We start from the raw sequence: 20,605 nt of genomic DNA on the forward strand, positions 1-20,605 counted from the left end.
TCTCTCCCATCTCACCGCCCGACGTCATCGCCCCCGTATCAATACAACATGCATGCGCGTGCGCCCACACGCCCGCCCGCACCCCCCTATGTAAATAGAAACGCGACGACCCTGCCCCACACGGTCGTCGGCCTCGTCGGCGGCTCGTACCCCGTCTCCTCGTCGGTCGGGATGTTGGACACAAAGTCGAGGTCCTTGAGAGGTATAGGCCGCACGCGCTTGGTGAGCACGACCCCCGCGACCAGCAGCAGCGTGAACACGGGGATGGTGATGTACGAGATGAAGAACTCGGACGTGTCCCAGTGCCCGCGGGTGAACACCGGCCAGCCGTGCAGCAAGACGAGCAGGACGGCCCACACGACGACCCACCACGCGAGGAACGGCTGCAGCGGGTGCGCGTAGTGGAGCGTGCTGCGGTCAAAACCCTGCGCCTCGAGCCCGCGCCGCCAGCGGATGTAGGTCGCGCCGACGGTGCCCCAGACGATGAAGCCCGAGAGCGACGTGAGCGCCAGCAGCCAGGTGAGCGCCGTCTCGGCCCCGCTCCCGAGCGCCATGTAGCTGAGCGTGAGGAACACGGAGGTTATGCCGACGGCGACGATGGGCAGGCCGCGGCGGGTCGTGTACGCCACGAAGCGGGGTGCCATGCCCCGCAGGCCCAGGCTGTAGAGGATGCGCGAGCCAGAGTAGATGCCCGAGCACGTGGCGCTGAAGGCTGAGCTGAGGACGCCGGCGTTGACAATCGACGGGAGGACCTTGATGCCGGCGTGGGAGAAGGCGATGACGAACGGCGACGAGGCGGCCGTGCCGCGGTTCCTCAGCAGGTCGGGGTGCGTGCTGGGGACGAGCATGCCGATGATGATGATCGACACAATGTAGAAGAGGACGATGCGGATGAAGACGCGCTTGATGGCGCGCGGGATGGCCACGCGCGGGTTCTTGACCTCGGCCGCGGCGATGGCCACGGCTTCCATGCCGACGAAAGAGTAGCCAGCCGTCACGACGTTGGAGAACCACGAGAGGAACTTGCCCTTGGCGCCCGGGTACAGCATGGGCACGAACGCACCCGGGTCGCGCCAGTACCGGAAGCCGATGCGCTCGTGGTTTGGCCCGCCGCCGAGGGACACGACGAGGCCCGTGACGATGAGGCCGAGGATGAGGATGATCTTCATGGTCGCGACTGGAGGGGGTGTGAGCGACCCTGGCGCCAACGACGACTCACACGCAAACTCAAACTCGCCGAACCAGCGCACGCCGAGCATGTTTACCGCCGTGCACACGACGATAAACAGCGTCATGTACCCCGCCTGGTGGGCGAGCGTGAACTGTTTGTCCCAGAAGCTGATGAGGATGGCCGAGGCAATCACCTCTGTCGGGACCGCGACAAACGTCGTGAAGACAATCTGCCAGCCGACGGCGAAGCCCATGGCGGGGTGCAGCCAGCGCTCGGCAAAGTGGATGTGGCCGCCGGATATGGGCGCGAACGTGCTCATCTCGCCGAGGCACACGGCTGGGGGTTAGCGAGTTCATACAGCCACTCACTCACTCATGGCGTAGGTCATGGTCCCGCACGCAACGTACGCGAGCAGCGCGCCCGCCGGCCCGGCGCGGTGCAGCACCATGCCCGAGCCGAGGAACAGGCCCGTGCCGATCGTGCCGGCCAGGCCGATCATCTGGATGTGCCGCTGCTCCATGCGCCTCTGGACGCCGTCGTCTGCGCGGGTTAGTGTTGGCCCGGGCCCCGGGGGTAGCGCTCACATCGCCGCGTGTGGACGTCGACGTTGACATTGTACTGCTGCTCCTCGCGCTCGGCGAGCGGCAGCTCTCCCGGCGAGTCGAGCGCGGGCTTCTCGGTCGAGTCGGACGAGATTGTGCGAGGGTTCATCGTGGGCAGCGGCGTGGTGCCGACGGCGGGAGGGGTGTGTCGTGCGCTGCGGGGGTGAATGGGGTGTGGTTTAATCGTGAAAAACGCGCTGCAGGTCGTGAGATCGTGAGGGGGGTGAGCTTCGGATACGGCCGCGAGCCTCGGCGTGAGTGATCGCTCGCAGGCGCAGGCGCGTCCTCGACGCAGTGTAGGGGCCACAGGGGCAAGTGTACACGGTTCTATGTATACACGTGCCGCGCTCAATGCCGATGCCCCAACGGCGACGGCGGTGGTGCCGAGGTGCTTGCCGTTCGGGGTTGGAGGCCCTCGGTTGTCAACACGATCAGCGCCTCTTGGGTGACGGAGTATCTTTCGGGACTCTTGTTTCCAGCCGAGCCGTTCCCGCGCGCGCCCTGACTGGGGTCGATCTCGTTACTCCACCCGCCCGAGACTAGGTGTCGGTGTGCCCCCGAAACGGCACGCTACGATGGCTAGCATCGGCGAGGCGTTGGAGCGTGTGGAGCCTGCGCCGAGATGCCGAACGGCTCGGAATGTGGAGGGTGGGGCGGGGTGGGGGACGTGACTCGGGTCACTTTGCCTGTTGGTAGACGTACATAGGTAGTGCCGAGCGGCAGGCGATACGTGCATCCAACATCTGCTCGAGATATGCGCCAACACAACGACTCGATACACTTGTGCCACAGCCAAGTGCCACGCTCGTTATCGAGCACGCTATCGGGGTATGCGGCCGGCGCGTGCCACGGTGCCGCGGCGGTAGGGTGGCGTGGCGTCGGAATGGCTGACGGCCTGGCTCGCTACCTTGTGCAAGGCATTCCGCAACGAGCTCGGTCGTGCGTGACATGACGAGCGGCGGGCAAGCCGCTCTCGCCCATCCTCTGCGATGCACTCGAGTCAACAGCTCGCCACAGCCTCCACCCCCCTCGGTGCCGCCCCATGCCCATCGGCTATGCCCCGCAGCGCCCAGCATGTCTTTCGGCTATGCGATGGCGCCATTGTCAAGCGGTACACGCGAGCTGAGCGGCCGGCGCGCGTCCGACGCCGCCAAGCAAGTCATGCTATCGCGCCTGACCGGCGCACGATGACCACGGACCTCGGTGATGGCCTCTGCGCATTGGACAGCGCGGGGGCGAGCGAGGCGAGCACGCCGAGACGGTCGCCTTGGCTGCCGCGGCGCCCGAAGTCATAGCCGAAGGGCTGGCTGGCTGGTGCATCCTGGCCATGGCCTGCGGGCAGCGGCAGCCAGTGGGAGCGAGGGTAGCGAGGGCTCACTGCACGAGCATACGGTCGTCAGCAGAGCACGTTGCCAAGATGCCGACGACGCAGACCGGCCGGTCCTGAGAGAGGCCTTGTGGCAAAGCACAACATTTGAGGCAGGATTGCGTCATGCCGCGAAATGTCTTTCGCCATTCATCGTGCATGACACGGCGGAGCGCGACACTCGACCGGCCTGGCGAGCATGCACGGCATGCACGGTGGGGGACTCTGGCGCGCCTGGCTCATGCACAGGCGCAGGTAGGTAGTGAGCGCGCGGCTCGGCGCAGCGCTCGGTGCAGCGGGGACAGCGAGAGCAGCAGTGTTCGCCGTCGCTGTCGCCGTCGCCGTCGGCGTCCAACACGACCACTAGGCGTCAACCGCCGGCAACTGCGCTGCAGCGGCGACGGCCTGGCGATGACTGCGCAGCCTGGCCGCCTGCTTTCCCTGCCCGCAACCCCGACCCCGACTCGCGGAGATCACCGAGCGAGCACACATTTCATGTTGTCAATATGACGAGCCGTGTAGCAAACGGGCTGAGTCACCACCGCTGGCGACACTATGCGCCAGCGTACGTGCGAGGTTAGTTGCTGCATCGCTGCCCCGATCGGTGCATAAGACGGCGAGGGTACGATAACTTGGCCTCTCCCATCTGCTCGAGTGCATCTGGAGCCTGTGCATTGACTGCGTACACCCACAACCACACCACCACCACCAACGTCGCCGCCATGTCCCCCGCCCCAGCCCTCCCCGAGTCCAAGGACCTTTCGCACCACCTCACCAAGAGGATCCTGGCGCAGACCCCTTCCGTCATGAAGGCGTACGGCAAGCTGCTCCAGGCGCGCAAGACGCCGCCCGTGTCGCTGGCCGGCGGTCTCCCCCACCGTGAGTTGGCAGGGCGCCTCAGAGGCACCGCTCACACGCCCAGACACGCTCTTCCCGCTCCAGCACGCCGAGTTCCGCATCCCCTCGTTCCACAGCCTCGACGGCGACGTCGGCTCGTGGATCGACGGCACGGCCGAGACGGAGAACGTCCACCTCAACAAGACGGGCCCCGGCACCGAGAATGACGAGGACGGCATCCTCGACTTCAACCTCGTCCTCCAGTACGGCCTGACCAACGGCTACCCCGAGCTGCACGAGAAGCTGGCCGAGTACAACCACCTCGTGCACGGCCAGACGACCGCCGACCAGAGCGTCTACCTCACCCTCGGTAACACGGACGGCGTGTCCAAGGTGTTCCAGCTCTTCATTGAGCCCGGAGACAACGTCCTCGCCGAGGAGTACAGCTTCGCCTCATCGCTCAACTCTGGCCGCGCGCGCGGCGCAGTCTGGTGGCCCGTCAAGATTGACGGCCACGGCCTCATCCCCGAGGACCTCGACCGCGTCCTCACCGAGTGGGACGAGGCCACCCAGGGCAAGAAGCCCCACCTCCTCTACACTATCCCCGCGGGCCAGAACCCCACCGGTACCGTGCAGCCCGCCGAGCGCTACGACGCCATCTACGCCGTCGCGCAGAAGCACGACATCGTCATCGCAGAGGACGACCCGTACTTCCCCCTCCAGTACACGCCGTACGAGCCCGACGCTGAGAAGCGCGCCGCCCACTTCGCCGCTGCGCGCGCTAGCCTTCCCCCGCTCCCGGAGAAGCCCAACGACGAGGACGCGCGCGCCGTCGCAAAGGTCTTCAACGAGTACGCCAACATCCGCTCGTACCTCTCGCGCGACGTCGACGGCCGCGTCCTCCGCATCGACACCTTCTCCAAGGTCTTCGGCCCCGGTATCAGAACCGGCTGGGTCACGGCCTCGGCTGCCTTCCAGGACCGCCTGCAGCGCGTCGGCGAGACATCGACCCAGGTCCCCAACAACGTCGGCCAGGCCCTGCTCGCGTCCTACCTCTCGGACAAGCACTGGGGTGTCGGTGGATGGCTCCGCTGGGTGTTCGGCGTCCGCCTCGAGTACCAGCGCAAGCGCGACTACTTCCTCGACAAGCTCGCAGAGTACGCGCCCAAGGACATTGTCTCGACCGTGCCCGCCCTCGGAGGCATGTTCCAGTGGCTCGAGATCGCCATCGACAAGCACCCCCGCTTCGAGCGCACCGTCGTCGACGGCGTCGAGAAGACCAACACCCAGGAGCTCATCGACGAGCTCTGGTCCTTCATCCTCGAGCAGGGCAACGTCCTCGTCATGCCCGCAAAGCTCTTCCAGGTCACGGCCCCCGGCGGCGATGAGACGGCCCGCGCCAACAAGTTCCGTGCCACCTTTGCGGGCGACCTCCCCACCATCGACAAGGCCCTCAAGGGCTTTGGCGAGGCGGTCGAGCTCTTCTTCAAGGAGCAGAAGTAGTTGGTTGCAGTGTTACTCATCTCTTTCTATCTCGGTCAGCAAAAGGTGGGCGCGCGGACGCCCGTTGTAGTCAATACCATGCATCTTGTCACGTCAACCGGGAGTCGTAGTTGCATGGGTTGGTCGTATCGGCGACCACATCTCGGCGACGGCGTTGCAGAGCCTGGGGATGGGCACGAGCTGGCGATCCAAACCACCCCCTGAGCTTTGTCCTCGTCCGCGTGTCAGCGTCCCCACCACACGGCCAATGATTAGTTCAATGCATTGCAATGGTAGTACACCTTTTGACGCGCTCGTGGCACGCGCCTAGTCCTCGGCCTCCTCGGCCTCCCACCCAAGAAGCAAGTTGTCGATCAACCGCGTCTTCCCCACAAACATGGCGCCGGCGATCGCGAGCTGGCCGGTGGCTGGGATGCCCCGCACTGGCGTAAATGTGTCCTTCTCAAAGACCTCAAAGTAGTCGAGGCGGAGGTCGACGTCCTCACCCGATGCCTTGACCCGCTCCTCCTCAGCCTTGACAACAGCAGTGGCCGCCTCAATGATCGCTTCGCCGGTGCCGCCGCTGCTCCATGCCGCGCGGCCCGCCTCGAGCGCTCGGGCCAGCGTCGGGGCCACCTTCCTCTCCGCAGCTGAGAGGTACGCGTTCCGGCTCGACAGCGCAAGGCCCGTCTCTGGGTCGCGTCGCGTCGGCAGAATATGCAGGTTGTCCGAGGTCGGGTGGGAAACCAGAAGGTCGGTGAGCACTGTGGCGGATGAGTTGTTTGCCACCAGCAGAGCGAATCCGACCCACTAATTTTCAGCAACAGCGCTTGCTGGATGTCCTTCTGGCCAAAGTAGGCGTGGTCTGGTTCAACGGCGTTGAAGAGCTTGGTCACGACCGTCGCAACGCCGGTGAAGAACTGGGCTGGACGGCACGTCAGTACATAGCCGAGGTGACTACCAACCAGGCAGGCAGTTTTCGGTACTCACGCCTGGAAGCCCCCTCCATAACCTCTCCCCAACCGCGCACCTCGACGCTGGCGCCTTTTCGCCGGCTCATGTCCTGCAGCTCCCCGCGGAGGGGGTACATCACGTCGGCTGTGGGCGCGAACACGACGAGCGGGCTGTCGGACGGCTGCCGCTGGCTACGCGGGGTCGGGCGACCGTCGTACTCTGAGATGCCGAGGCCGTGGATCGGCGACTCGGGGCCGGTGGGCAACAACGAGCGCAGCGAGTCCATATCGCGCTCAAAGGTGCGTGGGTAGGCCGAAAGGTCCTCGTGCGGCGCAAACTGCATGGGGTTGACAAAGAGTGTCATGACGGTGAATGGGTGGCGTTTCAGCGACGTCTTGACCAGGCTCAGGTGTCCTTCGTGCAGTGCGCCCATCTGGGGCGTCAGCGATGCGCCTGTGCAAACAGACGAACAGTGGGGACACAGCCAACATCGAGGTGGCGATCGCGGGCGTCACGGCGCCATCGCCGCAGTGCAGCAAGCGTCCGGAACACGGGGATGTGGCCCGGCGGCTTGGACGACTCTGCTAGTGTCTTTGGAAGCAGTGGGACGGGTCGCGCCGAGGACGAGTATGCACGCGCCAAAGTCGCCGCCCCTAGAGTTCTGAGCATGTCGCTGCCGTTGTTGCTGGGGGGAAGTGGTGTATTGTTGTTGGGCAACAGCAAAGCTGTGGGGAGATTGCAGCTCGAGTCGGTCGATGGCGTAGTAGGCAACTACCGGCTCATTCTTGCTTGGCTCGGCCGGCCGGCCGGCCAGCACTAAAGTCGAAATATTTGGTTCCGGGGGAAGGACATGAGGAAGGGGCGTGCGGGTTGACGCGACCTCCACTTTGGAAGACCACCAGTCGAAGCAAGACGATGCATCCTCTGCAACGCACAAGTCGACCTTGCATTCCCCTCTTCCTCTTCTCATTCTTCAACTTTCTCCTCTCCCCCCACTCTCTCTCTCTCATTCTACTCTTGTCTCTCTCGGCTTCACCTACCTACTCCCTCCCTCAACCTCCTGTACCAACACCCACCTAGGCATTCTCTCACCCACCTCCACCTGACGCTCAAGCACAACGAGAAGCCATGGCGACTGGCAAAGTGGACCCCGCTCACAACAGAGCTGGGATCAAGAAGCCCGAGCTGGAAACCGTCACGAAGGGCTACTATCCTTACACCGACATTACATTCCTCTGGGCAGATATTCTTGGGGGCATCGAGGTGGGTCATGATCAGTGCCAGCAGTTTACGCTGATCACACCACTCATAGGGCTATGCCGTCCTTCAAATGATCAGCGGCCTTTCGGAGAAGGGTAATCCGCTTTGTAGGGAAGGCCAGGATCACGCAGACCTCTACATTTGTGGGTTGATGGTGAAATGCCGCGGCACTGACCTCCGAGGCGAGTTCGCGGACGGCACTAAGAAGGTCTGTCTCTCCCTCCAGCAAGTGCAGTTCATTCAGTTCTACACTTTCACAAAGCGTTTCACGGATGTTGCATACGTGGAGTACCTCGATGAGTGCGCGGCGTGGAAGGAGGGCATGCCGAAGCCTCAAGTCCCCCCGGTGGACCCGACCATCAAGCCCATCCCCCTTCCCCCCAACCTCATCCCCGCCTGCTATGTTACTCGTGTGGTGAGTCACCAACCTTCTGTGCATCTGACCGCGTCCAGGAAATTGTGCCCTGCACCGAGAAGTACCGGGGCAGAGACCTCCATAAGCAGCTTTCAAAGCACAACAAGCAGATCCTGAAGGACAAATTGGCCGGTGGGTGCCGTGATTTGCTTAGCTCCGAAGAAGCTGACGCAACATGTATACATAGGCATCTCACTGTCCGTTGTTTCCGCAACGCCATCGGTCCCCTCGCCTTCGTCCCCGTCCTTGAAGGGCGAAGACACGGCGCCCTCGTCGTCGTCGTCCACTCTCAATGTTGAAGACGAAACCACTACTCTCAGCGACGGCGACGCCGTTACCGACGATGAAACGGATACCACTGCCGAGGATCAGGAGGACGAACCTGCATTGTCATTCGACCCGGCTTCAGCATATTTCTTCAACGTCCGAAACTCGTATTCCATCGCAGTAAGCGGTGGAGTCGCTGGAACACTCGGGCGTTTGAGCAAGAGCACCGGCTTTGAGATCAACCTGCAGGCTTTACCAGCAGGGTTTGGCCCCTCAACCGGCCGTGGACTCTTCGTCGCCTTCGATGTCCGATTCGATCCAGTCGAAAAGACGTACATTGATGTCGGGTACGCGGCCTATTGGTTCGAGAACACCTCGCTTGAGGGTTCTGGCACCCATAGCGAGGACGAGATGCCCGAGCTGAGGGCTGTGTTTCAGCGCAAGCACTGGCTGTAGGTTCAATACTTTGGTCGTTGATTAACACAGCAGTGTCAAGAGCGCCATCGGGACCAGTGTCAGCGCCGATGTGGACGGTGGAACCACCACCCCCATCGATCCAGGGGAGGTTTCCAAGACCATCGAAAGCGAGCTTGCCACGCTCTGGCACAAGTCTGGCCGGGGTGCTATATGTGAGCAATACCGCGACCTCCATCTCTGAACTCTTTCCCAGATGTGGTCACAAACAGTCCTGACCATCGTACACACGGAGTTAGCGGGACAGAGGTCGGCACATTCGACGGTCCGGAGGAGGAGGCGGTCCATACGACCCCCCTGGGTGTTCAAAAGAGGTTTGAGATTGTGCGTTGAGACATCGGGAGCACCCCAGCAGGCTGACGCTGCTCACAGGATCTCGCCAAACTTATCAACACGGTCGAGCAGAAGGATGGGCGCCATGCCTCAGCCCGCAAGCTCGAAGATGTGATGTCCATTGTTTGTCCTGAGGTCCCCGTGGATGCCAATGATAGCAATGCGGGCAACTACGCACATGTGAGTGCATCTTAGTGAGTGGTGTTCGCTGACAGTTAGTGGCTCATGACCGCCTTCGACGCCTGTAAGTTTAATGTAGGTGACCATGTAAGCTCACACTCCAGTCATGGGCATCGTGCATAATACCTCCATTGCCGACGTTTGCGCCATCTACGACAACCTGCTCATCCAGAAGACTGCTACCGATGCGGCCAAGCAATTTAGCAGTCTTCTCGCTGTCAATCCTGATGATGGTTACGACGGCAACGACCGTGACGCCCGCGCCGCCCGCCGTGCCGAGCGCCGTGCCGAGGCAGCCTACTTTGGTGAAGAATTCGTGGACGACTCCGACTCAGAGGACGAGGACTCTGACTTTGAAGGCATTACCGTCCTTGCTGGTCATCTCCCCGACGAGTAGATGAGCCACCAGAACTCGCCAAACTTGTCTGCCCACATCCTTCCGCCATTGCACCGCTTGTACAATATCTCATCACCATAGAATCAATGTAAATGCATGAATCTCGACACTCTGTAACGGAGCAATGACATGAGATGGGAGGGAGGGAGGTTGGACAAGATTAGCTGCCACCGCCATCAAGTTTCTTCAGTAAGTCGAGCGCCGTGCTGGGGGTGGCCGAGATCGACTGGCGCTTGTTGCGGGACAAAGACAGACCGCTCAGAAAGCCACTGCTGCTCGTGCCCACTGGATCATTGGAGCCGAGCGGCGAAGGCTTGAACAGGTCGTCTGCTTTGGTTTTGAGGGATGCAACCGACGTCTTTTTGGCCACACGTCGCTGGGTAGGGCCCGATTCACCAAAAGACGACGGAGACGGCGAGCCGTCTGCCGACGTGGTGATTGCTGCTGCGGGTGATCCCTTGGCCGAGCCGGCAGGAATGGGGAGCCCGCGTGGGTGGGACGAAGTGGATGACGCCACAGACGCTGGGCGTCCCGCAGACGATGGGGCAAAGCCGCCGTCCCGTGTAGGCGGGGAGGCAGTCGACGTCAAGCTCGCACGGTGCGAACGCTTGGCCGCCGCCACACTGGCGAGGTTGGTTGGGCTGGTCGGTGACGAGTGTGGCGGTGGGGGAGATTGGGCGGTGGGGCTAGTCAGCTTGGCCAGCGTCGGCTTGTTGGATGGTGTGCCGACGTCTGAGAAGCGGATCGGCATGGGCGATACTGACGCCTCGGATGTGCGGAGTGGCGGAGGCGAGGTGACGCGGGGCTGTGGTGACGTCTTGCGCTGGACGGTAGGTGTCTGATGCAGCAGCGTCGGTGATGTTGGCTGCGACGTGTGTGGCGATGCAGTCGTTTGCAGTGGAGACAAGATCGAAGTTTGGTCATTCTCCGAAGCCTTGGGGGTTACCTGTGGGAGGTAGGAGCTCTCCGAACGGATCCGGGTTGGCACCGGCGTTACTGGACCTCCTGGCCGATTTGACTCGACGGCCACACTGGCGGAGACGGCGCGGCGGGGCATGCGCGGCTGGGTGGGCGTCCATTCCTCGACCTGGTGCGTGTAGTAGCGCAAGCCCTCGGCGAGGCCAAACGGATTGGTTGCTGGCGACTGCAGGTTAGAACAGTGCCACGTGCAAGGAACTCACGTCGCCATTCACCACGGCCTCCTCAGTACCCGCGATCCGCGCAAGGTAGTAATCCTTCGACGCAAGCTGCTGCTGAATGGCGTCGGTCACATGGAGGAAGTGGTGCGGGGCAGAGATGTTGAAAGCCGCCCAGGCCTTGACAGCAGCGTTCCGCGTTGGGAGGAAGAGAACCTGCGGAGTTAGTCAATCCTGGAGGTGGTCAACTCACCAAGTCGCCCTTCCCAAAGTTGGCAATCGTTATCTTGTTGCGCGACAGCTCTCTGTACTGCTTCAAGCTCTTTGACAGCTTTCTGGTCAAGTTGATGGTGCGCAGGACGGCATCTGTGAACGATGGGAGCTCAAACGCGGCAGCAGTCTCAAGACTGCGCACCAGCACGGTGCTTTCGCGGAGGTCGGCGCTCGTAGGGGATGCGATGGCGTCGGGCGGCGGAGTCTTGGCACGGGCAGGTAGCGACAGGGAGCCTGAAATTGTCGTCGAAGCTGCCAGCGCGCCCATCAAGCGCTGGCACGCGTCGTGGTACTTGCCAGCAAGGGCAACAGCGTCCTTTGCCAGATCCGCGTGATGAGACTCCTTCTGGGTGAGCGCCTGAGAAGCGTCACGGGCGCGGCCAAGATCGTCCGCCAGCATCGTCTCGCGGCGTTGGACCTCGCGCAGCTGGGCCTTGGTTAAGCCCAGCTCGGCCTTTAGGCCGTCCTCGCGTCGAATCGAGGCATTCTTGAGCGTGGCGATTTGTTCTGTTAGGCGGGTCTTGACACTCTCCAGCTCCTTGGTCAAGGTGAGATTCTGGTGCTCGAGGACAGCCCGGTCGCCGTCGGCCTCGGCGATATGGTCGCGCATGAGGCGCTCAGCCTGCTCCGACTGGCTCTTGAGGGCTTCGTCACGGTCCTTCTGGGCCTGTAGCAGCTGCACGGCTGTCGCCTCCAACTCGGCCTTTGTCCCTGCGAGCTCAGACTCGTAGTTCTGAGCCAAAAGCTGTGCCTCGCCCAGGTCGGTGAGTGTGCGAGTGCGCTCCTCTTGCATCTCCCGGATCTGGATGATGAGAGTGTGCTCGGCACTTCGCAGGCCATCGACATCAAGCAGGGCCTCTTGGAGCCGAACGCCGAGATCGGTCGCGCGGTCCTTCTCCTGCTGCATGTCGACCTGGACGGCGGAGAGCAGGTCGCTCTGCTCCTCGTGCTCGCGCACACGGTCTTCGAACTCGCGATTCTTCTCCCCCAGCTCGGTCATGAGCTGCTGTCGCGCAACCATTTCCTCGCCAAGATCCTCCCTGAGGCGGACGAGCTCCTCCTGAAGCTCCCCCTGGCGAGTCTGCATTGCGTTCAGGCGCTGTTCGTGAACATCCTCCAGCTCGTTGATGCGGGCGAGGTGTTCCTGCTCGAGCTCGGCGAGCCTCCTCTCGTGCTCGGCGTTTGCAGCGCGCAATTGGTCAACCTCGCCTGGAGCCGCAGCACCAGCGACCGATGCTACTGCTTGCTCGAGAGACTGGCTGAGCTCTCCGTTCAGTGCGTTGAGGGTGGCGACCAGGGCGTTGACTTGCTCGGTCAGGGCGGGGATGGGGTTCCTGTCTGCGTTTACGAGGGAAGGGTCGCGACTGAGGTCATCGAGCCACTTCATGATATCTGCGCTGTCAACGATATTCACAGCGCCTGTGCGCAACTCACCATCGATATCACCACGGCCCAGACCGACCGCCGCAAGAGCGTCCACGCCGCCCCCAACCGCAATGTCAACCCTGGGTGTCTGCGACTCTTCCAATGGTGCGACTTCCCAGGGAAGTTGGTTCTCAATCTTGTGCTTCTTCCTTCGCTTCGCCTCGACTGCAAGATACTCGTTGACCGCCTGGGCGATCTTGGCCGTCCAGCTGACCAGTGCCGTGGAGAACTCCTTGCGGTGGACAATTTCGACGACGTTTGCCGCGTAGGCGAAGGGGAGATGGTGTAGCCGCTCTAGATGGGGGAATGCATTCTTCTGGCGGAGGTCGAGGTCGAGGTCGGTCATGGGGCGGCTAAACTTTGTGATGCGGACTTGGAAGTCTGCAATGTGTCGTAGATGCAGATGCAGGTCTAGTGTAAAGTCGTTCTTGATTTGCGTCATGCTTGTGAGATCTGCCCTCATTGCGTGGTCGAGTTCGAGCAGGCTCTGTTCAAAGTCGACTGGGGTTAGCGAAGAAGCATGCGCCCATAACCCACCAGTGCTCGACTCCATCAACGCCTCGACTTGCTGGCTAGCGAGCTCGATGCGGCCGAGGACGTCTTCAAACTCGTGCGCGATGCCTTGAATCCGTGCCTCTGCCTGGTCTCTCTCTCCCTGCGACTGGATCGCGAGCTCGTCCATCTCGGCCACGACAAGGTTGTAGCGGTTGACATAGTCGGCTGGTGGGTCAGCTTGCACACCACATCTTCTACCCACTATGCGCCGACTGGCACCAGTCGCGGACCTGCTCCATCTTCTTCGTGTGAATCCAGTCTACGAGCGACTTTCGCTTCGGGTCGTCGACGTCCTTATCGCGGCGGCGAAACAGGCTCTCGTGCACCGTGACCTTGGGGAGCATGGCCATGTCGACGTCGTACCCGCGGAGCAGCATCTCATGGTGTTCGAGCTGGACGTCTGCGCGCTCTGCGAATTCCCGAAACGCATCGATAATCGGCTGCAGGTGGAACGAGAGGTTGTCGTACGCGATGCGCAGCGCATTCGCCTGCACCTTGAACAGCGACTGCAGGTGACACAGGTGGTCGTACGCGACTGCGAAGGGGGCCTGCGCGTGGGAGAGGTCGAGAGCGGCGGATGCTGTGTCGAGTCAGTTTGCCTCTCGCCGTCTCGGGTCCGACCCACCGTCCAACGGTGGCGGGAGGACGACCTCCTCGCGCAGCTCGTTCACCCAGCGCTCGGGCTCGCTGAAGAATGTCTCGCGGTTGAAGAGATACACGACCTGGCGGCGGGGCTGTGGCTATCAGTACAGCTTCCCTCCATCTGGCTGGCGGGTCGACTCACGCTCGACTGCCCCGCGCCGTTGCCGCCGCCGCGCTCCCACAGCTCCTCGAGCACCTCCTGCTTGAGCTCGCGCCCGTCCTCGGTGAACAGGAGCACGTTGCCGCTCACGAGGCCCGTCGCGGCCGACACGTCGGCGTACACGCCCTCAAGGCTGCGGCTGTGTGAGTGGCAAACGCTCGTACGAGCAGCGGCAGGCTCACCTGTCATAGTCGCTCAGGGCGTGGGGGCTCTGGATCAGGCTCCCGTCTGAGGCTAGGTAGATGTCCATGGTGTGCTTGTCGCCATGGGGAGTGGGAGAAGGAGAAGGAGAAATGCTGGCCGAGTCAGAGTTGACTGTGCGGTCACTTCGGCCGGCACGACGATGACGATGGTGACGGGGGAAGGTGAGCACAGACGGGACCCCACATGGCAACAAGGCCGGGCGGAACCAAATACGGGCACGCGAGGCGTGAGGATGGATGGCGCCTTGGCATTGTGCGATGGAGGCAATGGGGATGGGATGCATGCACACGGCGACACACTCGCAACATGACGAATGCATAGCTTCGAGGGAAGCACAAGCACCCGAGAGCCCTCCTCGCACCATCACGTCAGCCACCGCAACGCCCTAGTCGATGCATGCTACACTACGGCCGAATGGCGCCGATCTCGGCGAGATCCTCCTCGTCGTCATCGTCGAGGTCGAACGCGCCGCCCCCGAGCCCGAGGCTCTGCATCAGGCGCGTGACCTCGCGTCCAGCGCGGTCGCGGCGCTCGTCCTCATCCGCCACCTGCGAGAGCTCGGCGCGCACCTGCTGCAGGTGGAGCAGAATGGGCGTCGGGTCGAGGGGGAGGGCTGGGGCCGCGGCGCGCGCCGTAAAGTTGTCGTCGAACCCGTCGCCCTCGTCGTCGCTCTCCGGCGCGCGGAAGCCATGCAGCCGCGCGGCGCCGGGGTGCGCCGCGAGCTCGGCGAGCTCGGCGAGCGCCACGTCCTCGGCCGTCGGGGGCGGCAGCTCGCCGTCGTCGTCGAGCCACGCGTCGAGGCGCGCGTACTCTGCCGCCGAGGGCCCGGGCGCCGACGCGAAGCCGCCAAAGTCGTCGTCCTCGTCGCCGTCGAGCATCTGGGCGTAGTCCGCCTCGTCACCGCCGTGGCCATTCCGCTCAGCGGCAGGCAGGGCGGGAAAGTCGCTCGCGGGCCCCGCAGCGCGTGGCGCGTCCACGGCCCCAAAGCCCACCGGGAAGCGCGGGCCGGCGTTGCCCTCCTCGTCGCTCCCGTCGTCCTCCACCTCTGGGCGGGGCAGCGTCCGCCGGCCGGCCTTGCGCTCCATGTTGGGCCACATGTGCGTCATGAGCGTCTGGCGCACCGTCTCGAGCGGGTCGAGGGCTGGGGCGTCAGCTCGCTCACTCTCTCACTTTGCCGCAACACGCACGCCGCTCGTCGTCCAGATCTGCCACACCGCCCTCATCCACCACCTCGATGCCGAGCTCGTCGAAGCGCTCCTCGTCGCCTACTGGGTCCCACGGAGCCAGGGGCCGGGGGTCGGCCTCGCCCTCCTCCTCCTTCCCCTCACCCTCTCCATCTCCCTGCACAACCCTTACAGCCAGCGCGATGTCAGGCGGTGGGTCGGCGAGCACGGCGCGCGCCAGTGCGGCCGGGAGCGGGTCGGGCGCCTGGGCGTCGTGTCAGATTTCCTCCCAACACCCATCCCTGGCCACTCACGCCGCCCTCGAACAGGTACAGCAGCACGGCCGCGGGCGGGACGCCGCCCGGCAGCGCGTACACTGCAAACTCGACGTCGGCAGTGTAGTACTTGTTGTCTATCCGCCACGGGACGGCGTCGCCGTCCTCCCTGCCGTGGGGGCCGATCAGTCCTGTCGTCAGCTGAAGAGCGAATCGCGGCAGCTCACGCGTCAGAAACGCATACGCGTCCACGCCTGCCTCGTGCAGCACGGCTATTGTCGTCGCGGGGTCGGGCGCGCGCTCGTACCCGTGTTCCTCTGCTGTTCGTTCTGTCAACTCTGTTGTCATGGTGGTTGGTGCAGAGTCAAGATGGACAGCGCCGACTAACACAGTCAGCATTCACTCGACCCAGCCGATTCCAGCAGACACCCTCCACCTCCCACCCTCCCCCCCACTTATGGCCACCGCATTACAAAATACTCGGCGTCGTCACACCATAGCATTAACCAAATTACTATACAGCCATTATGTCGTAGTTGTAATAACAATTAACCCTTGACTTCATGCTCTTCACGACCGTCACGACCGTCACGACCCTCCCTTACCTTCTCAGCCTCGGCCGCGACTGGCCCATCACCCTCAGGAGGTGGACCGTCGCCCTGGGGGCGGTACGAAAGCGTGCGGCGCCGGCTTGGCGGGACATCCACGGGGTCGATGATCGCAACGAGGCCAGCAGCGGCGAGGCTCTCGACCTCACGCTCCGCCACACCGTGCTCGTCGGCCGGGAGCCACACATCGGGGCTGCCAACGAGCAGCTCGGGCGGGTACAGCAGACCGCGAGATGAGTTCTCTTGCGAGACGATGATCGATACACGGTGCGCGGTGTCGACATGGCCGCGGTTGAGCTCCGGCGTGGCGCGCGACGCCCGCTCCGTGCTCACCATGTCGTCGATCGCCTCGGTTGCGAACGGCAGAGGGTTGTCCCATGCGAGGCGGGAGAGGCCGGGTAGCAGCTCGCGGGCGTTACCTGGCTGGGTAGTGACGGAAGAGCCAGGGGCGAGAGACGAGTCCTTGCCACTCGGTGCGCGATGACGAGAGAGCGCAGTGTATGTTCCTTGAGGTCCAAAATCGGGAGAGGAGACAAGAGACGATTTGGGCGACGGGTGTCGCCCTATTGTTAGGTATTCTGAAGCTGCCAGAGCTACGGCGGCGACACCGATGCTAGCCGCACCGATGCCCCATTCTTTCCTGGAGAGAACCACGAGCCCAAAAAGAAGAGGAGGGAAAACCACGGTCCAGCCGAGGCGGCGGATGAGCCACAGCGCGGTCGTGCCGTCCGACACGCCGCCCCGGGTCAGGCAGTACACCTTGGTTGTGAGCCGGTGGTGCACTACTAGCGAGAGGTACGCGACGACCAGCGCCGGGATGACTACCAGCGGGCGCAGGCCGGCCAGAGTCTGGGCGAAGATGATGGCCGCAATGACTGGAGCCAGGGTGATTGTGGGGCTAAAGTTCGGAGGGTAGTTGACTGAGTGGGTTAGCTCATGTCGATAATGACTTAGAACCCACGTCTAAAACGCTCTCTTGGCGTCTCGGAGGCCCGGTAGCCCATAAGGTATCGAATCAGTCGAAGGGGTTGTACCAACAAGGGGAGGGGAAGTGTGACCAAAAGGATCAATACAACCAGCGGGAGGCATGCTGGCGTCAGCTTGTGTCCGACACACACAAACCCACCAGAGAATACGAGCCCGTCGGCAAGGGCCCTGCCTACGCCCGAGTGGGCAGCATACGCCTGCAGGGGGTATTTGAACGTGTTGCTGACGATAAGCCACAGGCCGCCAACAATGGACTGGGGGTTAGCGGGAGCATCATCACGGCACACTCACTATCAAGTAGACTGAGCCCTTGAGCGCCAGTGCCGTCTGGCGTGTATACGACGCAAGCCGGAGCTCAACTGCGAGGCCTGTCGTCAGCGCGCGCACGAGGCCACCACTCACGATTGATGACGCCCAGCGCCACACCAAAGAAGATGAACACGACGATGGCAGGTACCAGCGTCTGTGCCAAACCGGCGCCGATGTCGTTTCTGTATGCCAGGTGGCCCAGGAAACCAAGATACTCTGCAAAACCCGGAGCGGCCGCCAGCGACAGTGAGGAGAAGGGTATCACTGGGCCGTCAGTGGCAGTTCGACCACCTCGGTGGCTACTCACAGAGGAACGCGACGCCAAGGGACACCGCTGTCGTCTTGTACCAGAACCCACGCTCGCTCCTCGAGTGCCCAAGATTCGTCCACTGAATATCCTCTTTCGTCCTGCCTTCAATGACCTCAGCATACGGGATGCTCTTGAGCCCGCGGCCGACAATGATCCAGCCGATGGCGCCCTCGCCCCTGGCCAAGCTCGACATGGCTTGGCGCTGTGCTGCGCCAATCTGCGTCGTGAGCTTGGTGATACGGATGCGACTCCACACGACGTCGCCGCGGAGTCTGGCGAGCTCCAACGGAGGTAAGGCCGACGTCGGGACAGAGAGGGCATCGTCCGGCACCTGGGGCCGTGTGTCTAACGCATCTTGCGACCCCTGGCCGGGGTAAGTCTCGAATGTGTCGGCGTCGCCTAAATCGTCCTCGACAGTTCCGGGGGCAGGAACAAATGTTCCGTCGTGGTCGCGGATGACACGCTGGCCGACGGAAAATGGGCCGTGCTCAAAGGTCACGCTTCTCCGTTGTGTGACCTCGAGGAACGCCGAACCCCTGGCGTCTGTTGCGACCGAGGATTCTGCGTCGGGGAACGTTGCGAACGCCCAGGATTGGGGCAGGGATCCTCTCGAGCTGATAGAGTTGTGCCCTGGTGTCGAGCGCTGGAGCGATCTCCGTGGGACCAGTGCAGCCCCCTGCGAATCAGTCGGAAATAGCGGGAACGAGTTGATGTAGTGCGCCTCTGCCTTTTCGAGAACCTCGAGAATGCTTTTGCGTTCGCTGACAAGCGCTTTGACAGTCGTCGTGTTGCTGCAGTCAGTGAGGTTTGCATTCGCTGCACCCACCCAACGGAGAAGACGCCGACGACACTTGGGCCGCGGTCGTCGACGGGTAACACGTCCTGTAGTCTTCTCTCAATGTTGGATTCTGTCAATCGCGCCAAACCCGGCGCGTTGGCCGCCGACAGAAAGATGATGTCCTGTCCGGCGCTCGCATCGTCGACGGTTCGCCTGTACGCGGCGACCCTGGCATACGCCCTGGAGACGATGAACAGCGTACCACCGACCCAGAGCAGGGCCGTAAGCACGCAGAGGACGATGAGGCGGGTCCGCGCAGACGCCGTGACGGGCGCGCCGTCACCCGCAGCCCTCTGCACTAGGCCAGGTACGGGCACCAGTACGTGGGCGAGGTTTGCCAGTCTGTGAGCGGCGCCGGGGAGGGCCGAGGGCGACCCCGCCCCAGGGCTGGGCCTGAGCGCCTCGAGGAGGCGTATCAAACTGAGGTCGGTGAATGCGTTGAGGCGCCCGCCATGGAGGTTGGGCGGGGCGGTGGAGCTGAGATGGGGCACGCCCGCGACGAACAGGGGGAGGGAGATTGCGAGGCCGAGCACTGTCGTGATAGCCGCGACTCCGAGCGCCGAGGCTAGGAAATGCGTGACGAGGTGCGCGTCCGAGGTGGGAGCCGCGAGGGAAGGGAGGGCGAGGAAAGGCACGAGTGCGAGCGCGGTCGTCACGGCCGGCAGTTGCCTGCAATGTCAGTGTTTCATGCAGGATTCACTACTCACGAGGGTGACAGGAACCATGTCCTGGGCCTGTGAACTGCCGGCCAGCGACGCTTAACGGCGACCCAGAGCGCGACGGAGGTCATTGCGCCGGCGAGCACGAGCACGGACGTGAGCGCGACTGCTTTGGACGTCGCGTCCCAGTGCCCCGCGTCGGCGTTGCGTAGGACATCACCCCCTGTGAGCGCCCGCGAGGCGGTCACGGCCGCGCTCGCCGAGGACGTGCTCGGGTTGCCGTAGATGGTCGAGTAGCGGGTCGCAGAGCTGGACGAGGCGGTCGAGGTGACGACACTCGAGGTCGGTGGCCGGGAGCTCGTGCTCGTCGGCACCACCGTCGAGGGAAGGGGCGCGGCCGTCGACGGCGCACTAGGACTCGGGGCCAGGCTGCTCGGGGCGGCCGACGTCGTGAGCGCCGGCGTCGTGCTCGGGGCCGGGGTCTTGCTCGGCGTCGGCGGGGCGGGCGGGGGCTCGGTGTTCATGCCCGGGCATCGCGTGACCACGACGGCGGGGGGCGGCGCGATGGGGTTCCTGCTCTGGCCTACAGAGTTGTAGAAGCTCGTGGCGTCGAGGTAGAACGGCATCGTGTACCACGCGGCTTTTGGTCAGCTCGGCGTCCGCACGCGCGACACCCACAGTCCCATTCCTGGAGCTGGCCGTCGCACGCGTAGACGAAGCGCTTGGCCAGGTGGTACGGCGGCGGCGGCGCGGCCGTCACGGGGGCGGGGGCGGGCGGCATGGTGTGTCGGCGTCGGTCGGAAGGTCGGCGTCGGGACCAGCCAGCTCGCGCAGTGTCAGGAAGCAGAGGCAGGCAGTCAAGAGAACAAGGGCATGGTGGTGGGGGGCCGAGATGAGCAAGTGAGGTGGTGGCTTGGGCGGGGGGCTGGGGGGCGACTTGGGGGTGATGGGCCGGCCGCCTGGCGCGAGAAGAGTGATGGCCCGAGCGTCTGTCGGTGTGTGGCTATGGGCGTTGTGTGTGTCGTCGCGGTCGTCGGTCGTCGTCGTGTTGAAGGAAGGAGGCTCGTGCGTCGTCGTCGTGACTCGTCGTTGTTGGCGCCGCGTCTCTGGCCGGGCCAGTTGGAATGTTTGCGCCGCCGCAAGACTAGGCTCGAGCGTCTGGGCCGGCTCGCTCGACGATGTATAGTGCCAACGACGAGCTAGCAGGCGGGGGCGACGCGGTGGTGGAGGGCTAGAGGGCCAAGCCAGAGCAGAACGGCGGCGTGACGCCATGACCGCCGCCGCCGCCACCCACCTTCCTTTTGCCTTTTGCCCACCTTGGCT

General features: G+C 63.5%; 7 protein-coding genes across 7 annotated transcripts; 2 read left to right on the forward strand and 5 right to left on the reverse strand.

The window, feature by feature from the left end:
- Positions 1–86: 86 nt before the first annotated feature.
- Positions 87–1,882, reverse strand: Q8F55_005272 (uncharacterized protein; the record flags this gene model as incomplete). The annotated part of the gene is made up of 4 exons (XM_069353762.1): positions 87–1,177; positions 1,220–1,507; positions 1,544–1,711; positions 1,756–1,882. 4 exons carry the CDS (start codon positions 1,880–1,882, stop codon positions 87–89), a joined length of 1,674 nt encoding a protein of 557 aa, XP_069208404.1.
- Positions 1,883–3,861: 1,979 nt separating this feature from the next.
- Positions 3,862–5,479, forward strand: Q8F55_005273 (uncharacterized protein; the record flags this gene model as incomplete). Its single annotated transcript, XM_069353763.1, has 2 exons — positions 3,862–4,018; positions 4,062–5,479. 2 exons carry the CDS (start codon positions 3,862–3,864, stop codon positions 5,477–5,479), a joined length of 1,575 nt encoding a protein of 524 aa, XP_069208405.1.
- A 306-nt stretch (positions 5,480–5,785) lies between these two features.
- Positions 5,786–6,903, reverse strand: pan6 (pantoate-beta-alanine ligase; the record flags this gene model as incomplete). Its single annotated transcript, XM_069353764.1, has 4 exons — positions 5,786–6,222; positions 6,270–6,383; positions 6,449–6,845; positions 6,895–6,903. 4 exons carry the CDS (start codon positions 6,901–6,903, stop codon positions 5,786–5,788), a joined length of 957 nt encoding a protein of 318 aa, XP_069208406.1.
- A 637-nt stretch (positions 6,904–7,540) lies between these two features.
- Q8F55_005275 (uncharacterized protein) lies at positions 7,541–9,738 on the forward strand (the record flags this gene model as incomplete). Its single annotated transcript, XM_069353765.1, has 10 exons — positions 7,541–7,675; positions 7,725–7,815; positions 7,855–8,087; positions 8,126–8,219; positions 8,275–8,806; positions 8,844–8,983; positions 9,025–9,152; positions 9,201–9,341; positions 9,381–9,405; positions 9,446–9,738. 10 exons carry the CDS (start codon positions 7,541–7,543, stop codon positions 9,736–9,738), a joined length of 1,812 nt encoding a protein of 603 aa, XP_069208407.1.
- A 160-nt stretch (positions 9,739–9,898) lies between these two features.
- ATG11 (oligomeric, coiled-coil, peripheral membrane protein) lies at positions 9,899–14,179 on the reverse strand (the record flags this gene model as incomplete). Its single annotated transcript, XM_069353766.1, has 8 exons — positions 9,899–10,882; positions 10,920–11,090; positions 11,128–12,539; positions 12,582–13,292; positions 13,330–13,707; positions 13,753–13,861; positions 13,912–14,062; positions 14,112–14,179. 8 exons carry the CDS (start codon positions 14,177–14,179, stop codon positions 9,899–9,901), a joined length of 3,984 nt encoding a protein of 1,327 aa, XP_069208408.1.
- Positions 14,180–14,537: 358 nt separating this feature from the next.
- On the reverse strand, positions 14,538–15,919 carry Q8F55_005277 (uncharacterized protein; the record flags this gene model as incomplete). The annotated part of the gene is made up of 4 exons (XM_069353767.1): positions 14,538–15,274; positions 15,321–15,561; positions 15,611–15,762; positions 15,799–15,919. 4 exons carry the CDS (start codon positions 15,917–15,919, stop codon positions 14,538–14,540), a joined length of 1,251 nt encoding a protein of 416 aa, XP_069208409.1.
- Positions 15,920–16,119: 200 nt separating this feature from the next.
- Q8F55_005278 (uncharacterized protein) lies at positions 16,120–20,063 on the reverse strand (the record flags this gene model as incomplete). Its single annotated transcript, XM_069353768.1, has 9 exons — positions 16,120–17,099; positions 17,141–17,269; positions 17,306–17,420; positions 17,458–17,534; positions 17,569–17,739; positions 17,783–18,576; positions 18,612–19,292; positions 19,331–19,922; positions 19,961–20,063. The coding sequence occupies 9 exons, from the start codon at positions 20,061–20,063 to the stop codon at positions 16,120–16,122; spliced, it is 3,642 nt and encodes a 1,213-aa protein (XP_069208410.1).
- Positions 20,064–20,605: the final 542 nt, after the last annotated feature.

The sequence above is a fragment of the Vanrija albida genome, assembly GCF_041260175.1.
Source record: "Vanrija albida strain AlHP1 chromosome Unknown contig_4, whole genome shotgun sequence".
NCBI lineage: Eukaryota > Fungi > Basidiomycota > Tremellomycetes > Trichosporonales > Trichosporonaceae > Vanrija > Vanrija albida.